At 36.3% G+C, this 17,115-nt stretch overlaps 1 protein-coding gene across 8 annotated transcripts in view; it reads left to right on the top strand.

Annotated features, from left to right (window-relative positions):
• gria1a (glutamate receptor, ionotropic, AMPA 1a) overlaps positions 1-9,259 on the top strand; it is a 77,662-nt gene extending 68,403 nt beyond the window's left edge. For 2 of the 8 annotated variants that reach the window (XR_009274107.1, XR_009274104.1), the window contains 2 exons: positions 1,151-1,285; positions 6,808-6,941. Coding sequence is in view for 3 of the 8 variants with exons in the window: in XM_058797408.1 (XP_058653391.1) it covers positions 1,151-1,285; positions 4,535-4,603; positions 6,808-6,975 (372 nt within the window). In the remaining 5 variants the exon portion in view is untranslated. Of the gene's footprint in view, positions 1-1,150; positions 1,286-4,534; positions 4,604-6,807 lie in introns of those variants that run through there. The other 6 variants (XR_009274108.1, XR_009274105.1, XM_058797411.1 and 3 more) reach the window with 4 other exon arrangements.
• The last annotated feature ends 7,856 nt before the right edge of the window (positions 9,260-17,115 follow it).

The raw sequence follows: 17,115 nt of genomic DNA, 5'->3' as shown, positions 1-17,115 counted from the left end.
CACATATTGCTCTGATCATCCGTAAGAGTCAAGCCTCCCTTGTGGTCCTCAGCCTCTGTGTTCTCCCTCCTGTCTGCCCTTGGAGTGTGCATGTATTTGGATGCAAACCCAGTGGACAGCTGTCTGTGCTGTCATAGGCCCCGGCCGACACACACACCCCCACCGCACCAAACCCACCTGCATGGCACACACAGACGACACCACACCTCCCTTATGTGCCTTTCTTAGAGAACCGGTTCCACACCAAGACTGTTATTATATCACCTTTGATTAAGTTCAAATCCAAATCTCCTTAGAATAATGACCTGGGCAGCATGGGTGCTAACCACTAATATCATCATTTGCAGCTGTGATATTGTATGTGATTGTTTAGTAGCTTGTAAATTAATGAAGATGCTAATTAGCAGGTTAAATAAGTAAAAAAAAATGGTCGAAGGTGGACACAGACTGCCTGTGTCAGTGCATGAATGCATGTTCATAATTGTAAATTAAATGTAATACATTTCAATTAATATGACAATTTGTGCAATATTTTAACATGCATTTAACCTATAGTAGTTACCAGTAATTTTTATATAATTATTAAATTAATATTAGTTATTTTTATATAATATTAATTTAAATTGTATTAACATTTATATAATTTTATGTACTGGTTAATATTATAATAGCATTTAGTATTAATATTGAATGATATTATTAGTATTTAATAGTAGTATTTATTATTAAAATGATATTGGTTACATAAGTTAACATAATTGGATGTTCCACAATGAATATTTCTTTATGACTATCATTTAGCAATAATACAAATTCAGCAGTCCAAAAAAAAGATTGTTTTAGCAAAACAGAAACTAAATATTTATATTCATCAATATTCATGATATTTTATGCTCAAAGGAGCAGGAAACATTTTAAGCAAATGTTTATAGCACTACATTTGGTGCCACAGTATTTTTTGCACTTTATTCAAGATAGTACTCATTTTAGCTTTTATATTCACTGTATATGTTTAGATGTTTGGATGAATGCATAAACGTGTATATGTAATGTATAGGAATGCTTCTATTGTCTTTGTCTGTGTCTGTGTGAATTTGTTATGCTTTTATCCGGTAACTCTCATCTAAGACATTTTTCCTTCTCCATGTAGGACAAGACCAGTGCTCTTAGCCTCAGCAATGTGGCTGGGGTCTTCTACATTCTGATCGGCGGTCTGGGTCTGGCCATGCTGGTGGCCCTGGTGGAGTTCTGCTACAAGTCCAGAACAGAGTCCCGCAGAATGAAGGTGTCTGCGCGGGCCGCTCAGGCCTTTCACTGCACCGCCTTAGACAGCAGCTACACTGAGCTGCAGAGTTACGGCCTGTACGGTGCCGACACTGTTAAGATATAAAGCACTCTGGGGTAGGAACCTCGAGTACTGCGGAGCACTAGGCCACATCCTGCCCACGTAGCAGCCGAACTGCCCCCCATCTAACCGTTGCCAGATTCAAAGCTTCTGCTGCCCACTTTCAATATCATCCGTTTCTCCTCACCTCTTCTTTTTCTGTCTCTTACACTCCTATTTTAACAGTAGGGCTGTGAAAATTTAAATTAGTAAAAAATGTATTATAAAATAATTAAAATAAATATTTCAATATGATTATTTAATAATGTTAATCAAAATATATTTGATAAAAAATGTCCCCAAATCAAATATATTATTTAATTTAATACAGTATTTTATTAATGTTTTCATATTTACGTCGTTCTTTTTATATTAATATATTATAAATAGTTTTTATTTTATTATTTTATAATAAATTTTAATTAAATTATAATACATTTATTTTTAATTGTTAGTGTATGCAAACATGAAGACTACATCATGACAGCCCAATTTAATACTCCTAATTTTAATCTCTCATTATTTCTTTCTCTCTCCCTCTATTTCCTTCTCTCTCAGTTTCCCGTTGTCCTCTAGCTGCTCTGTCCATAGACTAGAGATTTGTTTATACACATCGTGTCTCTGTTCATTCATGAAACAGAGCAAGTGTTCCCCGGAGACACTGCAGGTCTCTGTTTTCCACCATGACTCCAAAAATAGTCCGTCTAGACTCATGATTATGCATCAGTCAGCTCGTGTGCTCCTTTAGACTATAAGACCCATGTCAGATCTTACCTGGCGTACTTTTGCTAATGCATAGTTGATTAAAAGTATCCATCATAAACAAGCAATCTACAGGCCTATGGAAGCCTGTTTCCACCATGGAATAAAAAAAAAAAAGGTAATTGCGACTTTCTAACTGAAAATTCTGACTTTTTTTCTGAATTTACATCTTACATCTATTTTTTATCCTATGGCAGAAACAAGCTTCCCAAGCAGGCCAGACTGACAAATCAAAGAAACACCTCAATATCCCCAATAAATGTAATCCATTGCACATATAGATACTTCAGTGTGATTTTTGTAATAAGTATCTTTATGACAGGCAATTACCCAAAGTAGGATTTGTAACAAGTTTAGCTGGGTATTACACACTCGTGTAATATTATAATAGCAAAGATTAATATAGATTTGCTTTGTTAATTCAATTGACAGGAGTCACATTTCACAGCTGTCCATTTTTCATATTAGGAGAGTAGGAATCTGAGTCATTATAGGCAAACTAATTAGTCTGCATCAGGCGTATAACTTCATCCCCCAACGCACTGAAGTGTAGGGCAATGAAATCATTCCTAGATTGGAAAAATGCGATTTAAAGGGACACATCATTAGCCTTGGTTTCAGGCCCACTAGCTGCGACTACAATAGCGGATTGCTCTTCACAACAGCAGCAATAAACCGATGACATTTTTCACTTCCACACCACCGTAGCAAATTAAGCTCGTGTTACACGCCTATCAAGACTGTTTATTGTCTACCCACATGTCAGAGATGCTTTACAGTGTCAGCTTTGGTTTTGAGGGCCTAAATACGGTGGTCCTGGGGGGCGCAATGCAACAGCATTAGCCAAGCAATTAAAACATGACAACACAACAGCATTAGCCCACAACACATCTTTAATGCAAATACGGGTCATTCCCATAGCAAATCATTTTGAACACAAGTGCTCAGTACAGTTATGGGTAGTAAAGCAAGGGAAAACGTGCCTGTGGGAATATTTCTGCAAAATTTTGCATCACTTTCAAAGTGAAATGTCCAGTGAGTCTCGCTAAATAAGCATTCAGTTTTATCAGAGACAGATAAAGGTGAATCTGGCAGTGTTTTTATTAGACTGATTGTTGTATGTATTGCATCAGTTTGACTTTAAATAATGCTCTATAACATTTGAAAATACTACATACTGACATACTACATGCTACTCTAAACCTAACTGATTTTAAATAAAATAACAGCGCATTTGTTGAAGCAGTGCAATTTTAGCTTGCTTCTACACTGAAAAAAAAAAAAAATTGTTATAGAATTTACATTGAAACAACGTAACGTAATTGCTAGTAAATTTTGGAAATATTTACAAAAAAACTGAAATTTTGAAGTAGAAAGGCCAAAATAGTATATTCTTGTAAAACATACTCCAATAATTTTTTATTTACACATTTAAAAAAAACTCCTCATCCAAAGTGTAACACTTTACTAGGTGAGCTACTGAGCAAGTTTACTACAAGAAAGCCATATATGGAGTTGGTTCTGTGATGCAACTGTTAAAATGTATTAGTTTTAATACATTTTAATACAGTTATGCAAGGGCGTAGGTTTGTTTTTGACATTGGTGGGGACATAAACCCAAAACAAACACACCCGCCCCCGCCCAACAACCCAATCATTATTGCATTTTTGATAGACCTTTGACAACAGTTTCATGTCACCTAAAGTCTTTATTTATAGCCTATGGTAGCCAAAATATTCATAATTCATATACATTTTTTTTTTTTTTATTATTAATGTTTAACAAACAATTACACAATTACACAAGTGCTGGGTGTCTTTATCAAGCATCACTTTATTTTAATATTAATCGATCCAGATTCTGAAAGAAAACTCTGCTGTTGCTGTAGTAACGGAACTTTCATGCACATTTGATTGACAGATAAACTGCACGCTCTTATAGAGTGGTGGAACATCACTTTGTAGGCGAAAACACGGAAGCGAGTTAGCATTTTAGCGCTTCCGGTTCCATTGTCCCAGAGTCAATGGGTTTTTTTAATGGGATTTTGGTTAAATCCCTTAAATAAGGTCCGTGGTTCACACAGGCTCAAGATACTTTCACATTTTATTCTACGACATAAAACACACCAGTTACACCCCACTCATGATTTTTTAAAACTGTTATGTTTCTTAAAAATGACGGTTGCTAACAAGTTGCTAAATGGGACTACAGGCGCTGTCGGAGACATTAAACGTCATCACGCCGAACAGTTTATCAATTTACAGTATTTTCCAGTTGTAGTATAATTTGTAATTCAATTAATTGTAGAATAACCAATGAATAGTTTACCGCATTTTATATTGTTGTTCAACAATGTTTTTTTGCTTTGCCCCGAAATGCGACACAAGTCTTCGGATGGAAGATGCTCGTTTTATTGCTTTCCTACTGATGCGGAGACTCTGGGTTCATACCATAAGGTAAACTCATATTACGATTAATCCATGTAAACACACACAGGCTTTACGTGGTGAAAGTGAAACGTTAATGATGCATAGTGCTTAAAGCCACGTTAAAATTAAATGTTTACAGCCACAAGAAGCTTTTCCTAGAAGCAAGGATACAAATAACATTTTGTGTAACCACCCTAACAAAATGATAGCTGAAATGTGGTACTTTGTTCACTAAAATAAGTTTAATCTTACCATATCCAAAAACCCACTCACTCTGCTGTTATTTAATAGATTAAATGCACTAGAATTTTATTGAATAGTATGTGGTGACACGTTTTTAATTCAAATATTCATATTAATCAAGGATTTATTGACTTTTAATGCACCTTATTTCAAAATGTACAGAAATACGTGCTTTCAAATGTCTTTTAGTTATTATGATCATTTCACTTATTCACTATACTATTTATTACTACTGTCTCATTTCAGTTTTAGTTTGGCTCTAGTTTTGTATTTATTCCTGTTTATATGAAAAGGTTCATGTAGCGTGGATTAACATTAATGTAAATCATTTCACTGAACGTTAAAAATAAGTTTGAAACAGTTGTCGGGAGCGCGCTGGTGGTGACACTGAAGGCGAGCGACCGTGGTTCTGTAGTTCGGTTATAGCCTAAGTTTAGCTTTTTAGTTCTGGTGCTTTTATTTCGGCTTCAAAATTCGTCAAAGTTATATTATTTTGTGAAGATTATCTTGATGGACAAAACGTGTAAGTTTCATGAACTATGATTGAACACAGAGCTTATTGTTTGCGATAGTCCAAAATCCTATGGAAAAATCCTATTGGCTTTTTGTCGAGGAACCAGTTTCATGCTAACCGCCGATCCGCATACAGAGTGACTTCATAGTTCCCCCACTCTATTTCAGTGTTGTTTTTTATTATGTGGATATTTCAGCTACCAGTTTGATTACATTCAGTTGAACAACGTTAATTTAAAGTTAAAGACTGTCCACGGAGACTCAGGACGCATGTTCCAAATCCTGCTGCACCACAGAGTGCCACTTACATAGTTTACCATAAAATCCACATTATATTTGTCTCAAATTATTGTTAATGTTCATAATGACTTTATCCTAGGCTGGAAGATTGTGTATCTTTCCGCACAACGTTTGTCTTTCTGTCTGTATCTAATAATAGCCATAGGTCGTGCTTTCTCTTTCCATTTGCTCTGTTTTGTCAAACACCGTACTTCAAACTCATCGACGCACCTTTGTTAATTTCTGAAGTGGGCTTTTATATTTACTGTTTTAGACTGCCGTCTTGAATTGGGTGCAATCCCTATGAGTTGTTCTAAATGCTGCGCTGCTCTCCTCGACCGGCATGCGACTATTAAATGTATTAAATGCGCATCCTTGAAAGCGCAGTTTTCTAACGTATTTACTTTAACTTCTTAGGTATATGTCAATGGTATGACCTTTCAGATGCGTCTGAAATTACAAAAACATATACATATATTTAATATTTTGATCAAAATTATTGCTAGGGACCGTTTGGTAGTCGCTGGACATTTGTAGGGACACCTCCCTTGCGTCCCCCCCTAATTCTACGCCCCTGCAGTTATGGTAATAACATAGTATTGTGCAAGGAACCACACAAAGTAAGTCTTTATTAATTGATAATGTGTAAAAAGTAATACAATTTGTTGCTGTTTTATTGCCACTAGTGGTTGTTTCAGCTGGAAACTGCAGTGAATTGTAGGGTATATGTACGTTTTTGGAGTTTTGTACAAATGTAGGTAGGCACGTTTTTCCAATGAGCCCGTGATGTGGAATTGGTAGGTTGGTAGAGCTAATGTTGTTATTTAATAGCAATATGGCTAATATTGGATTGTTTCCAAAAATGCATCATTGTCTGAAAAGTTTCATTAGTGTTTCATCTGTTTGCTTTGCTAAAGGCATTGTGTTGTGCCCCCCCGAGCCACCATGCTGATCAATTACAGTCAGGAAACCCAAAAGATGGAAATCTGTTGGCATAGGCCTGCAGATTAGTTCACTTCACAAATGTTGTCTAACTAATTATCCAGTCATCACATGGCAAAACATTTTATGTGCATACTCCATTAGGCAGATGCTTAAATCATCTTTTACTGTCTCCTACTAAAATTGAGCATCTTTCAAACAGTCCTGCGCGTATTTCCGTATTCCTGTCTAACGCTGTTGTGTCTCCATCCCAGCAATCCATCAATGACGCCATGCGCTGCTCCACGCTGACCAGGATGAGCGGGAACGGTAGCGGCGGGGAGAACGGGCGGATTGTCACACATGACTTCCCCAAAGCTGTGCAGACGCTGCCGTGCATGAGCCACGCGGCCAGCATGGGCATGGGAGCCTCTGGCATGTGACCATCTTGACGGAGCGGCACGCGTCACATGTAACGCACGGACCTCCCGTTCACCTGCCGTCTGCCCCTATGTCTGTCTGCCCGCTCGCAACAGACGCACCGTACTGCCAAAATGCACTCGAAGACTCTTCTCAGTGAATAGCCACCAATAAAACTCTTTTCTAAAGAAAAACAAAACATTAAAAAAAGGGGGGAAAAAGTGCTGCAATAACAAGCCTGTGGGACTCTTTGGGAAAAAAGTGTTCGTTTATGTCATGAATTCAGAAAACAAAAAAGAGAAGTCTTGTGTCCGATTCGACACTCGCGCTGTGCCAATATTATAAACCTGTTTACTTCTGTCTGAGTGTGCAATATTTTAGTTCATATCAGTGTTCAGCAATGTTGTCTTTAACTTGAATTTCTTTACAAAGATTAGCTCACAGAGATGTTTTGTTTTTTTGCACAAATATGTTCTATGAAATGACAAAAGCAAGTTCATTTTCCTTATACTTACTAGAAAAGAGTTAGAGTAAGCTAACGAGCAAGATCTTACGCATTTACAGTATATGGATCCAGTGCCCCGTAAACAACATTGCTTATTTCTCTCGGTCACTTTGCGTATTGAACAAACATATCAGCTCATTTAACGACCTGTCCATAGTGTAAATACTCCGATGTAAATCTGAAACCGAGTGAGGGGTAAATTTGATTTGTTGTCAATCGGTAGAGCATAGCGGAACTGAACTTGTTGATTATCTTGCTCTGTGATTTCCCACCTCATGGACCTTGCATAGCTGCTACGCCTCGTTTCAGGCGCCATACCTCATCGGAGATCTGGGAGCGAGCCGCCACATGTTTTGATTGCCACTTCAGTGGGAGCTCTCCTAGGACGGAGTCAAATTTGACCTCAGTTATGGGCAAATGTGCTTTAATGAGCCAGTTTGTCCCCAACACAAACCATCGGAACCTCGTTAACGTGAAGCCATCAAGAATACATTAAGAAAAGTTTATTTAAATGATGTTGCTGTAACAAAAAAGGGTACTTTGGTAAAGATTTGTTCATATAAGACTATGCCCACATGGAATATCCAGAGATTTCTGCCAAATCTAAATGCCCATTACTCAGTTTCTACACATCCCTTGCCACATTTGGCTAATTTGATCATTCTAAAAGAATGTAGCACTCTCGGTTTACTGCATTTAAAATCCATTCAGCAGATTTTTCCCCACAATCCATATAGAAATTGTCAAACATTCTATGTGGGCCTACATGGAACACTCCTTAAAGGGATAGTTCACCCAAAAATGAAAATTCTGTCATATACTCATTCTCATGTTGCTCCAAATAACACCCATGGTGTACACAAAAAAATATTTTCCGTATTTTATATGTCCATTATATGCATTGTTTGGACCCCATTGACAAAAACATTGCTACAGGTCGTACAGGTTTGGAACAACATTAGGGTGAATAAATGACGATTGAGTCAACTATAAGTTGTTTTCTGTTAATAGAACTAAGGAAGAAAAGAGTGCAGAACAGCTACAGGATCCAAATACTGGTGAAACATAGGCTGTTCTGTCCTATACACACACTGTGCGACAAGGCTCCTTGTGAAATGATGGTTGTGGAGATATTATTGATCGGCTACTGGGGCCAAGCTGACCTTTCTGAGCTCTTGGCTTCTTCACTGCAGGCTTTCAGAACATGGCTTCCAGCTCAACATAAACGGCTCTACCTATTCAGCCTTCCCCTGCACACTGCCATTGTACTGCGAAACATGACACACTGTGTGGCCATCGAAACGCTTCTATTTCTCTGGCTTTTACTTTCCATTTTCTTGACATGTTTTATTAGGCACAGAACACTGCGGTCCTTTATGGCCTCATGTGAGAGCAGTATTTTATAAGCAGTAAAAGATTTGTAAAGTTCAAGTGAGTCATTTAACATTTATACCGCTGTGAGATTTTGAAGAGTTGATTGAACTAGTGTTTTACACATTGCTGACGCAATGTTACTCGGATATTCTCACTGATAGGGATGTTGATTTCGATTAGTTAGGAGAGAAATGGAGTCTTTGTGTTTCTGCTTTAAATGTTGAAACTTCTTATTTTGGGGGGTATTTTAATGCAAAATGTATTCTTCATACTCGCCTACTTCTTGATGATTCCACAATTTTATTTGGGATGTTTTTTTTTTATTGTTTATTTTTCTTTTTTTTATCATAAAGAGAGATGTGGTTGAATCAAATTTACTGGAAAATACATTCAATCAATAATGAATAAAACTTTTCTAACCACAGTCACCAAGAGCTGAGTCACTGCTTTTCAACCGTGGAAAATTATTCATATTTGTAACAAATAATTGTGCTTTAGGTGTGATTTATTTTTTATTTTTTTATGTATTAAATTGAAGAACAGTATTTATTGATGAATGCTAATAATTGCTAAAAATAGAGTTATTATTCCTATTCATTACTTGATAAGTGGCCATCTCTGAAAGATTGGAGTTTAATGTATTTCCAACCGTAAATCTCTAGAGCTTGACTCACTGTAGTGTTTTAATTACCTACAGGTGCATCCCACACATAATCGCTGGTGTTTCACCAGTCGGCACATGTTGCCTCAAATCCATTCATTTTTGGAATTATTAATTCTTTAATCTTTGTCAATTTGAGCTCCCCTGCAGAAACAACGGAAGGAGTTAATTTGGATGCCCCATAGCTCTAATTATGGAGATGTTAACAAAACGTTAACAAAATGTAGAACCAAGAAACAGGTGTTTGTTCCCTCATTTTCATTTGGTCTGATGCCATACATTGCATTTCAAGTCTCATCAAGGCATGCATGGAAATCTAAACCGTTTCGAGCAGATGATAAATCTGGCATGAAGTAAAAATGCACCAGTCACAGCTGTAGCCAATATTATTCACAACATCTCTGTGCTGTAACTTCAAATGTCTCTTTCAGCTCCTTCAGTAAACATCCTCAACCTCACATGGAGATGCAGTGTGTAATAACTGAAAGTTGTTGTTTTCTTTCTTTAAGATTTGTGCTCCAGAGACTCATTTGTGACATTCTGTCAAGATGATATGTTAGATGTAGAGTAATTCTACACAAAATAGGCAAGCCTCTGTTGTGACTGAATTTCTCTTTTTGCATATCAGATTTATAATCAGTTCTGTACTGTTTCCAAGTAGGACAGTTTAGTCTGAAAGCTGCCATACTGTGTAAAGTGTCAGATGTGGCATTTTCAGCATACCCCTGTTATCCACCGTGACACTGGAGAAAATGTAGTCAGGCAATGAAATCTGGGTTTGTCTTATTTCCCCAGAGGTGGGTGACACAAGTTAACCTCCTTAACTTCCTTCATCTTCCAGAACATCATTACTTTCTTAAGTGAAGGTTTTGCTCTGGGCCACAGAAAAAAAAAAAAAAATGTACAAGTTATTTGTGTTCATGTTACTGCCAGCTGTTGTTTGCATCACATTGCCAAAAAAAAGTTGAGAAAAAATATGAAACATGATGAAAAATATAAGTGTGATTTTGCTTCAATAACTACAACAGTTCAATAAAGTTAATATTCAAGTCAAATTTGCACATTTAAGTCAGAAATATAACGCATTGCATCACAACTAAATGTTTGTTACAGAAAGCAAACCAAGTTGAGTGATTCATACCAATCTCTCCAGACTTAGTTTCCTCTCACTGATCCTTATATAAAGATATATTACATGATATTATCTCTATTATAGATCTGTTTTCTGCCATATTTTCAAGGTCATAAAGTAGCAACTTGTGTAACGTTTATGATTCAGTGTTTTCCACTTGTAAAAATGATTTTGCTTGATGGTTCATGTGCTCATAATTATGATATTTCTGACTCCACTTGAAGGGCACAATAGTTTCAAACGAAGCTGCAGCAGAATTAGCTGCATTTCTAAACAACAGAGTGAATTATTTTTTTTTTAATTAAGTAAATGATTCAATGGCTCACGCAGTCTTTTTGCATTTCTAAATCGAGCAGTGCATTTCAACAAATCGGATCAACTAATGACTGAATGACCGCTCATAAAGACAGTCACTGTCTTTCGCCACCTAAAGACGAAAAAATATAGTCACCTAAAATTTCCATTACTAATACACAGACCTGATTCTAGGACCAGAACTGACTGTTGTATAAATATTCTTTATCTAAGCCCCTGCATACTGCAGTAACTCATATGACATCCTCTCATCGAAAAGACCAAAAGCATTCGGTATAAAAGAAAACCTAATTTTCAAGGCAGTCTAAAAGAGCAGTATGCTTCTTGTTAGCCTGAGCTGTTTGATTGCTCACTGCGACTATGGCATTGTAATGTGTGTGATTGTGTGGGCCTGAACAGCATACATAATGAAGACACAGTGTGGGTGTGTGAGACGGCATGAGAGGATCCATGACACCTGCCACTGTGCCTCAATCCCACGCTCTTTCTTTGCTCTTCTCGTATACACTCCTTGTGAATTGTATTATTTCCCATCAATCTATCTCTCTTCCTTTTGGCTGCACAATCGTGTCGTAGCCCACTCAGTCACAGCTGCTTTTATCTCAGCAGAGGGTCTCAGACCATCCGGCATCACATCCAGATTCTCAAGAAGATACAGACACAAACATTCGTGGAAATATTACCCACAGTGATGCGCTGTGAAATATACAAGCTAAGGATATCTTAAGTGACATGCGGTCCTCTGCCTAAGCTTCTCGGCTTCGAGATTGATATTAATCACGAATTGTAAGGGGGCAGAATATTTGAGCTGAGTCTGATCTGACACTACCATCCCATCATCGACAGATAGAATAGCTTGGGGCAACATGGTACACGGTACACAGTGGATGGATGAATGTAGTTTGAAGAAGCAAGCATACATGAAACATGACAGAAAGTCATCTTCCTTTAGATCATACTCCATGCGCTTTTCCGTGCAATTACAAGGATTAGAAGCTTTCAAGATTTTTTTTTTTTTTTAAACAGCAAAAGCACAGTAAAATTATGATAAGCCCAATTCTTCTGAAATCAATACTGTAACTTTGTGTGAGGAAACACAGTTAAATTTAATGTTCCTCACAGTGAGCTGGTAACCACTGTGAGGAAGTGAGTTGAATTTGAGATCTGGATCGTTTGTTTGTTTGTTTGTTTTTTTTAACATGAATGAATCAAAGAACGCTTATGGGAACAGAATCAAATTGATTTTCACAATTTAGACATAACTAGCTACACTCTTAAGACAAATGGTTCTAAACAGTACCAGAAAAGGGTTCTTCGGCTTGTAACAATAGCAGAACCCTTTTTAGTGCTAAATAGAACCTTTTTTATAGGGTTCCATATAGAACCATGCTTTGAAAATGCTATATTGGACCTTAATGGTGTTATAAATAACCTTTTTAATTATAGTTTTTCATTAATATTAGTATGTTAATATCATTAATATTAGTATTATTTGTATATATTATTTATTAATATTGTTTTTTACCCCTCTGTCTGCCTGGTCTTATAATATCTTGAAGTGTCTTGGGTTTTACATAAAATCAACAACAACAACAACGTGTCAGTTAGGTACTTTTATTTATTTATTTTTTTTAATGACGTGAAATTGTAGCAAAAATGACAGTGTTCTAACAACAGTTATTAGCAGAATACATTAATGAATGACAATGGATTGAACATAAATAAATGCTTAAAGCAGTAAAACAAAATAGAACATAAAATAGTGTATTGAAGACCAAGCTCCAGTGAAATATATACACAATCCTCTACGATGCCTCTAAGTTAATCATTATCTGTATTTTGGTGTGATTGAATGGCAGTTTCTCTCTGCAGATGATGAGGTTGTAGGATGTGACAGCATCTGAAATGCACAATTGAGTTTAGATCTATACAGTTTGTTATGTGAAAACAATTGTTTATGAAGGCTAAAAGTAGTATGTGAGCACTTCACAGTGTTAAAAGGAAAAAGTAATTTAAAGTCATGGGATAGCATAAACCCTAGTAATAAAAAACATCTAACAAAATGGACCATAAATTCAATATCATTGTTACTTACTTAGCGAAGAGGAGAGTATCCTTACCTGAACAGAGCTGGTCACACTTACATGTTCTCTTAAACTAAAAAGAGAAAAGACATAGAAAAACCAATTAGCATTTGAAAGTTATAATTTATAGACATTTTAAGAAATAAATTATTTACCTGTTGAGAGTGTGCTGAGAGTCTGTTTAGTTGGATGGCTGAGCTCCAGAAAATCAGTAATGAGGCATCTTAAGAGTGTAGCCTTGGTTAGGGGTTTACATTAAAACAACAACAACAACAATAACCACAACAGCAGCATGTTGTGTGAATTAAGTATGTTTTTATTGACATCCAAAATTGTCAGTGCTCTTAACAACAGTTATTAGCTGAATACATTAATGAATGACAATTGACATTGAACATGAATAAATAAATAAAAAAGTAAAACGCTAAATAAGAACAAAAAATAGATTTTTTGAAGACCAAGTTTCAGTGAAACAATCACAATCCAATCAATATGATGCCTTTAAGTCCATCATTTTGGTGTGATTAAGTGGCGATTTTTTTCTGCATATGATGAGGATGTCATCTGAAATACACAACTGAGTTTAGAGTTACAGTGTGTTTATGTAAAAACAATTATGTTTATGAAGGCCAAAAGCAAAATTGAACAGTATGTTTTCTTAAAAGAAAAAAGTGATATAAAGTCATGGGATAGTTTTAATATTTTTTGTGACTGGGTATATTTATAAACCCAATAATTTAACAAATCTAACAATATGAATTATAAATTCATTGACTCTTTTACTTACTTAGTGGAGAAGAGGAGAGAAGTTTCCACAGCAGAGCAAAAACAAAAACAAAGAAAAAGATAAGAACATGTTTGATTGGAAACCAGTTACAATTTTAAAGTTCAATTTCTATTTAAATTTAATGATGTGCTTTGACAGTTACAGATTTGAAAGGGAAAAAAAAGGGCGGGAACAAAGAACCCTAAACTATAACACAAAGAACCATTTCAGCATAAAGAGTTCTTCAGAATGCTATGGTTCTAAATAAAACCATTACTGCATGTAAAGAACCTTTAAAGAACCATCTTTTTTTAGAGTGTACAGAGTTAGGGCAGATCAGATGTTAAGATTTTCTGTGTATAATAACAAATTTTCTCATATAGGTTTATTGTATATGGCATTAAAATAGTACTGTCATGATTTACTAAAGACGCGCAGTAAAGAATTATCGCTGAAAAGGCGTGGACGCCGATATTTTTGTGCCTGACCTTACTGAATATACATAGGAGTTTCCTTTTCAGACACAAAATTTATGGGAGGAAAATTTATGATTCACAAACGTTTGTGCTCGTCAAATTTCAGGTGTTTGCGCCATTATTTAACACCCCAAAAAAAGCATGTCTTAAACTATTTTAAGTAGTTTAAAATACCAGCCACCAGCGTCTGTGTTGTAAGTAGTCTAGATCACCCGCACCTGGGGCCTCATTTATAAAATGTTGCGCAGAAACCATCCAAAATTGATCTTACGATCATATCTCAAATAAGCGTATGTTCATAAAATGAACGTAGGCTACGTACAGAAAACGCACATACGTGTCTCTTTCAGATGTGAAATCTATGAATCGCAAATGATCTTGAACTTCGCGCAAATTAATAGTTTCAGCTCTCTGCCTTGTAAACGACTCCTAATTAATGTCATCATTAACATGTAAAAGATCACCAAGAACACGCTGCAAGAACAGCTTACATTTTAAAAACCTGCAGTAGGCCTACTCGAACAAGAAAAGGTGTGTACATCTGCTCACACCCTGACGTGACGCTAAGCACTTTTCCACGTCAAAGACAGTTTTTTACAAATATGAGCGTTGGCATGGATTTAAGCTTAGGCACACTCAGATCAAATCTGATCGTACGCACACTTTATAAATGAGGCCCCTGATGAGCATCGGCTCTGCTTATTTGCGACTACGCTAATTTGCGCTGCGCTTGGTATATTGCGTTGGTCGATATGTAAATGTTGTGTTTGTGTTCTTTAATTTGCGCGTTGTCAGTAAATCACCCGCAGAAATTTCCACTCCCATCGGCGCTGTTTTGGAATTGCACACTCGCGCTAATTTGCCCTGTTTAGTAAATTTGGCTCTAAATCTATTATGAGATAAAAATCTAAATGAGATCAAATGTTGATATTGTGATATCAAAAGTAATAATTCTAACATAAACATTATGACATAGAAAGCTGTAATTATGCCAAAAATATTGGGTGATTTAGTATCACCCAATTATGATTTCAATTTATGATGATCAAATTATAATTATGACTTTTTATGTCTTAGTTATGATTTACTTTTATTAAGCATTAATAATTTATTTATTTTTTATCTAGTGGAAATCAACTTCCATAGGCTATATGTCATTATGTGAAAAATTTTAATTTGTCATTCACAGAAAATCTTAAAGGGATAGTTCACCCAAAAAAGAAAATTCTGTCATCATTTACTCACCCTCAAGTAGTGATATTTTAAAATATATTTTGAAGAAGGTTTGTAACCAGGCTGTTTTGGGGCTCTATTGACTTCCATAGTAGGAAAAAAAAAATACTATGGAAGTCAATAGTGCCCCAGAACTGCTCTGTTTCCCACATTCTTCAGAATATCTTCCTTTGTGTTCAGCAGAACAAAGACATTCATACAGGTTTCCCTTTAACATAATCATGATCTAAAGAAGGCGTGTAATATAGTTTTACTGTACCACTTTTTTTGTGATTTTGCATCCATTCCAATTTCAAGCTTATGCCACCCCAAATTTGTGACATAATAATGAATAATAATGTCAATCATTTCTTATAATTATGACTTTTTATAAGTTTGCTTTAATTTCAACTTTTTATCTCATAATTATGACTCAGTATATGACTGAAATGTAATATCTGAAATGCTAAAAGGTCAAAAAAGTCTACATTTTCAGAAAATTCGGTTACACTTCATTTTATGGTGTCCTTGATACAGTGTAATTATACATTTAAATACTGAGTAATATTAATTAAGTACACTGTAAAAAAAAAAAAAAAAGAAGATTTTTGAGTTTTCTCAACTTGTCGTTTTAAGTTTATACAACAAAAATTTGAGAATCTCCCCCAAAAATAAGTTGAGCAAACTCAAAAACTGCTGAAGCTGGTTGCCTTAAAATTTTAAGTTGGCTCAGCTTTTTCTTTTTTTTTACAGTGTACATGTACTTACTATATGGTTAGGGTTAGGATTAGGGTTTACTTGTATGTAATTATGCATGATTAATTGTTATTATTATAGCAAGTACATGTAATGTGCAACAAGGACACCTTAAAATAAAGTGTTACCGAAAATTCTGTTGCAAACATTTGTATGATTTTTTTCTGTAAGAGTTGTAATTTGTTTTATTTGTTGTAAAGGGGCAGACGTGAGTAGGAGCGATGGAGAGAGAGAGTGCACATGTACACAAGTGAGTAAAGTGAAAGCAAGAGAGACAGAAAAGAGCATTGCATTTGTACGTTGGCTCATCAGCGGCTCCCACTGTTTCACGGTCTGTGAGGAGAACAGAGGCCTGTTAATCACACAGGCTCATCAGTGCAGTGACAGAGATAGATCCCCTGCCTCCTCTCCTGCACCGCCACGGGTGATGCATACGAACCACGCTAATGCACTCATGATTTCACTTCTGTCCTACAAAGGCACCCTTCACTGTTTCATCCCAGCCAGTTAATGCACAGTCTTTGATCTCATCCAAATCTCCTCTCTGAGAAGGAAATCACAAAATGCTGTGAATCAAAAGTTAAAATGGAGGTGCACTCCTCAATCTACCGTGGGGGAATCGGACAGGCTCGCTTGGCCAGTGTTCGTGTTGTGTGTAGGACGTAGAAAGTCGCTGGGATAAGATGGATGGTGAAGTTAAATAAGCAACGCAGAGAGCGGAGAGATGTATGGCGGTGCACATGGAGTGAGACGGGATGACGGATGAACGGATTACAGAGTCACACTGGAGCCTTGCTTGTCACCGCTGAAAGGGGAGCAGGAACAGCCAAGCAGGACAGTCCCAGCTGACCTCCAGTCTGTTACAAGCCCGACAAGGGACAT

This window comes from Onychostoma macrolepis, chromosome 14 (assembly GCF_012432095.1).
Source record: "Onychostoma macrolepis isolate SWU-2019 chromosome 14, ASM1243209v1, whole genome shotgun sequence".
Lineage (NCBI taxonomy): Eukaryota > Metazoa > Chordata > Actinopteri > Cypriniformes > Cyprinidae > Onychostoma > Onychostoma macrolepis.
This window is presented reverse-complemented; position numbering and strand designations above follow the sequence as displayed.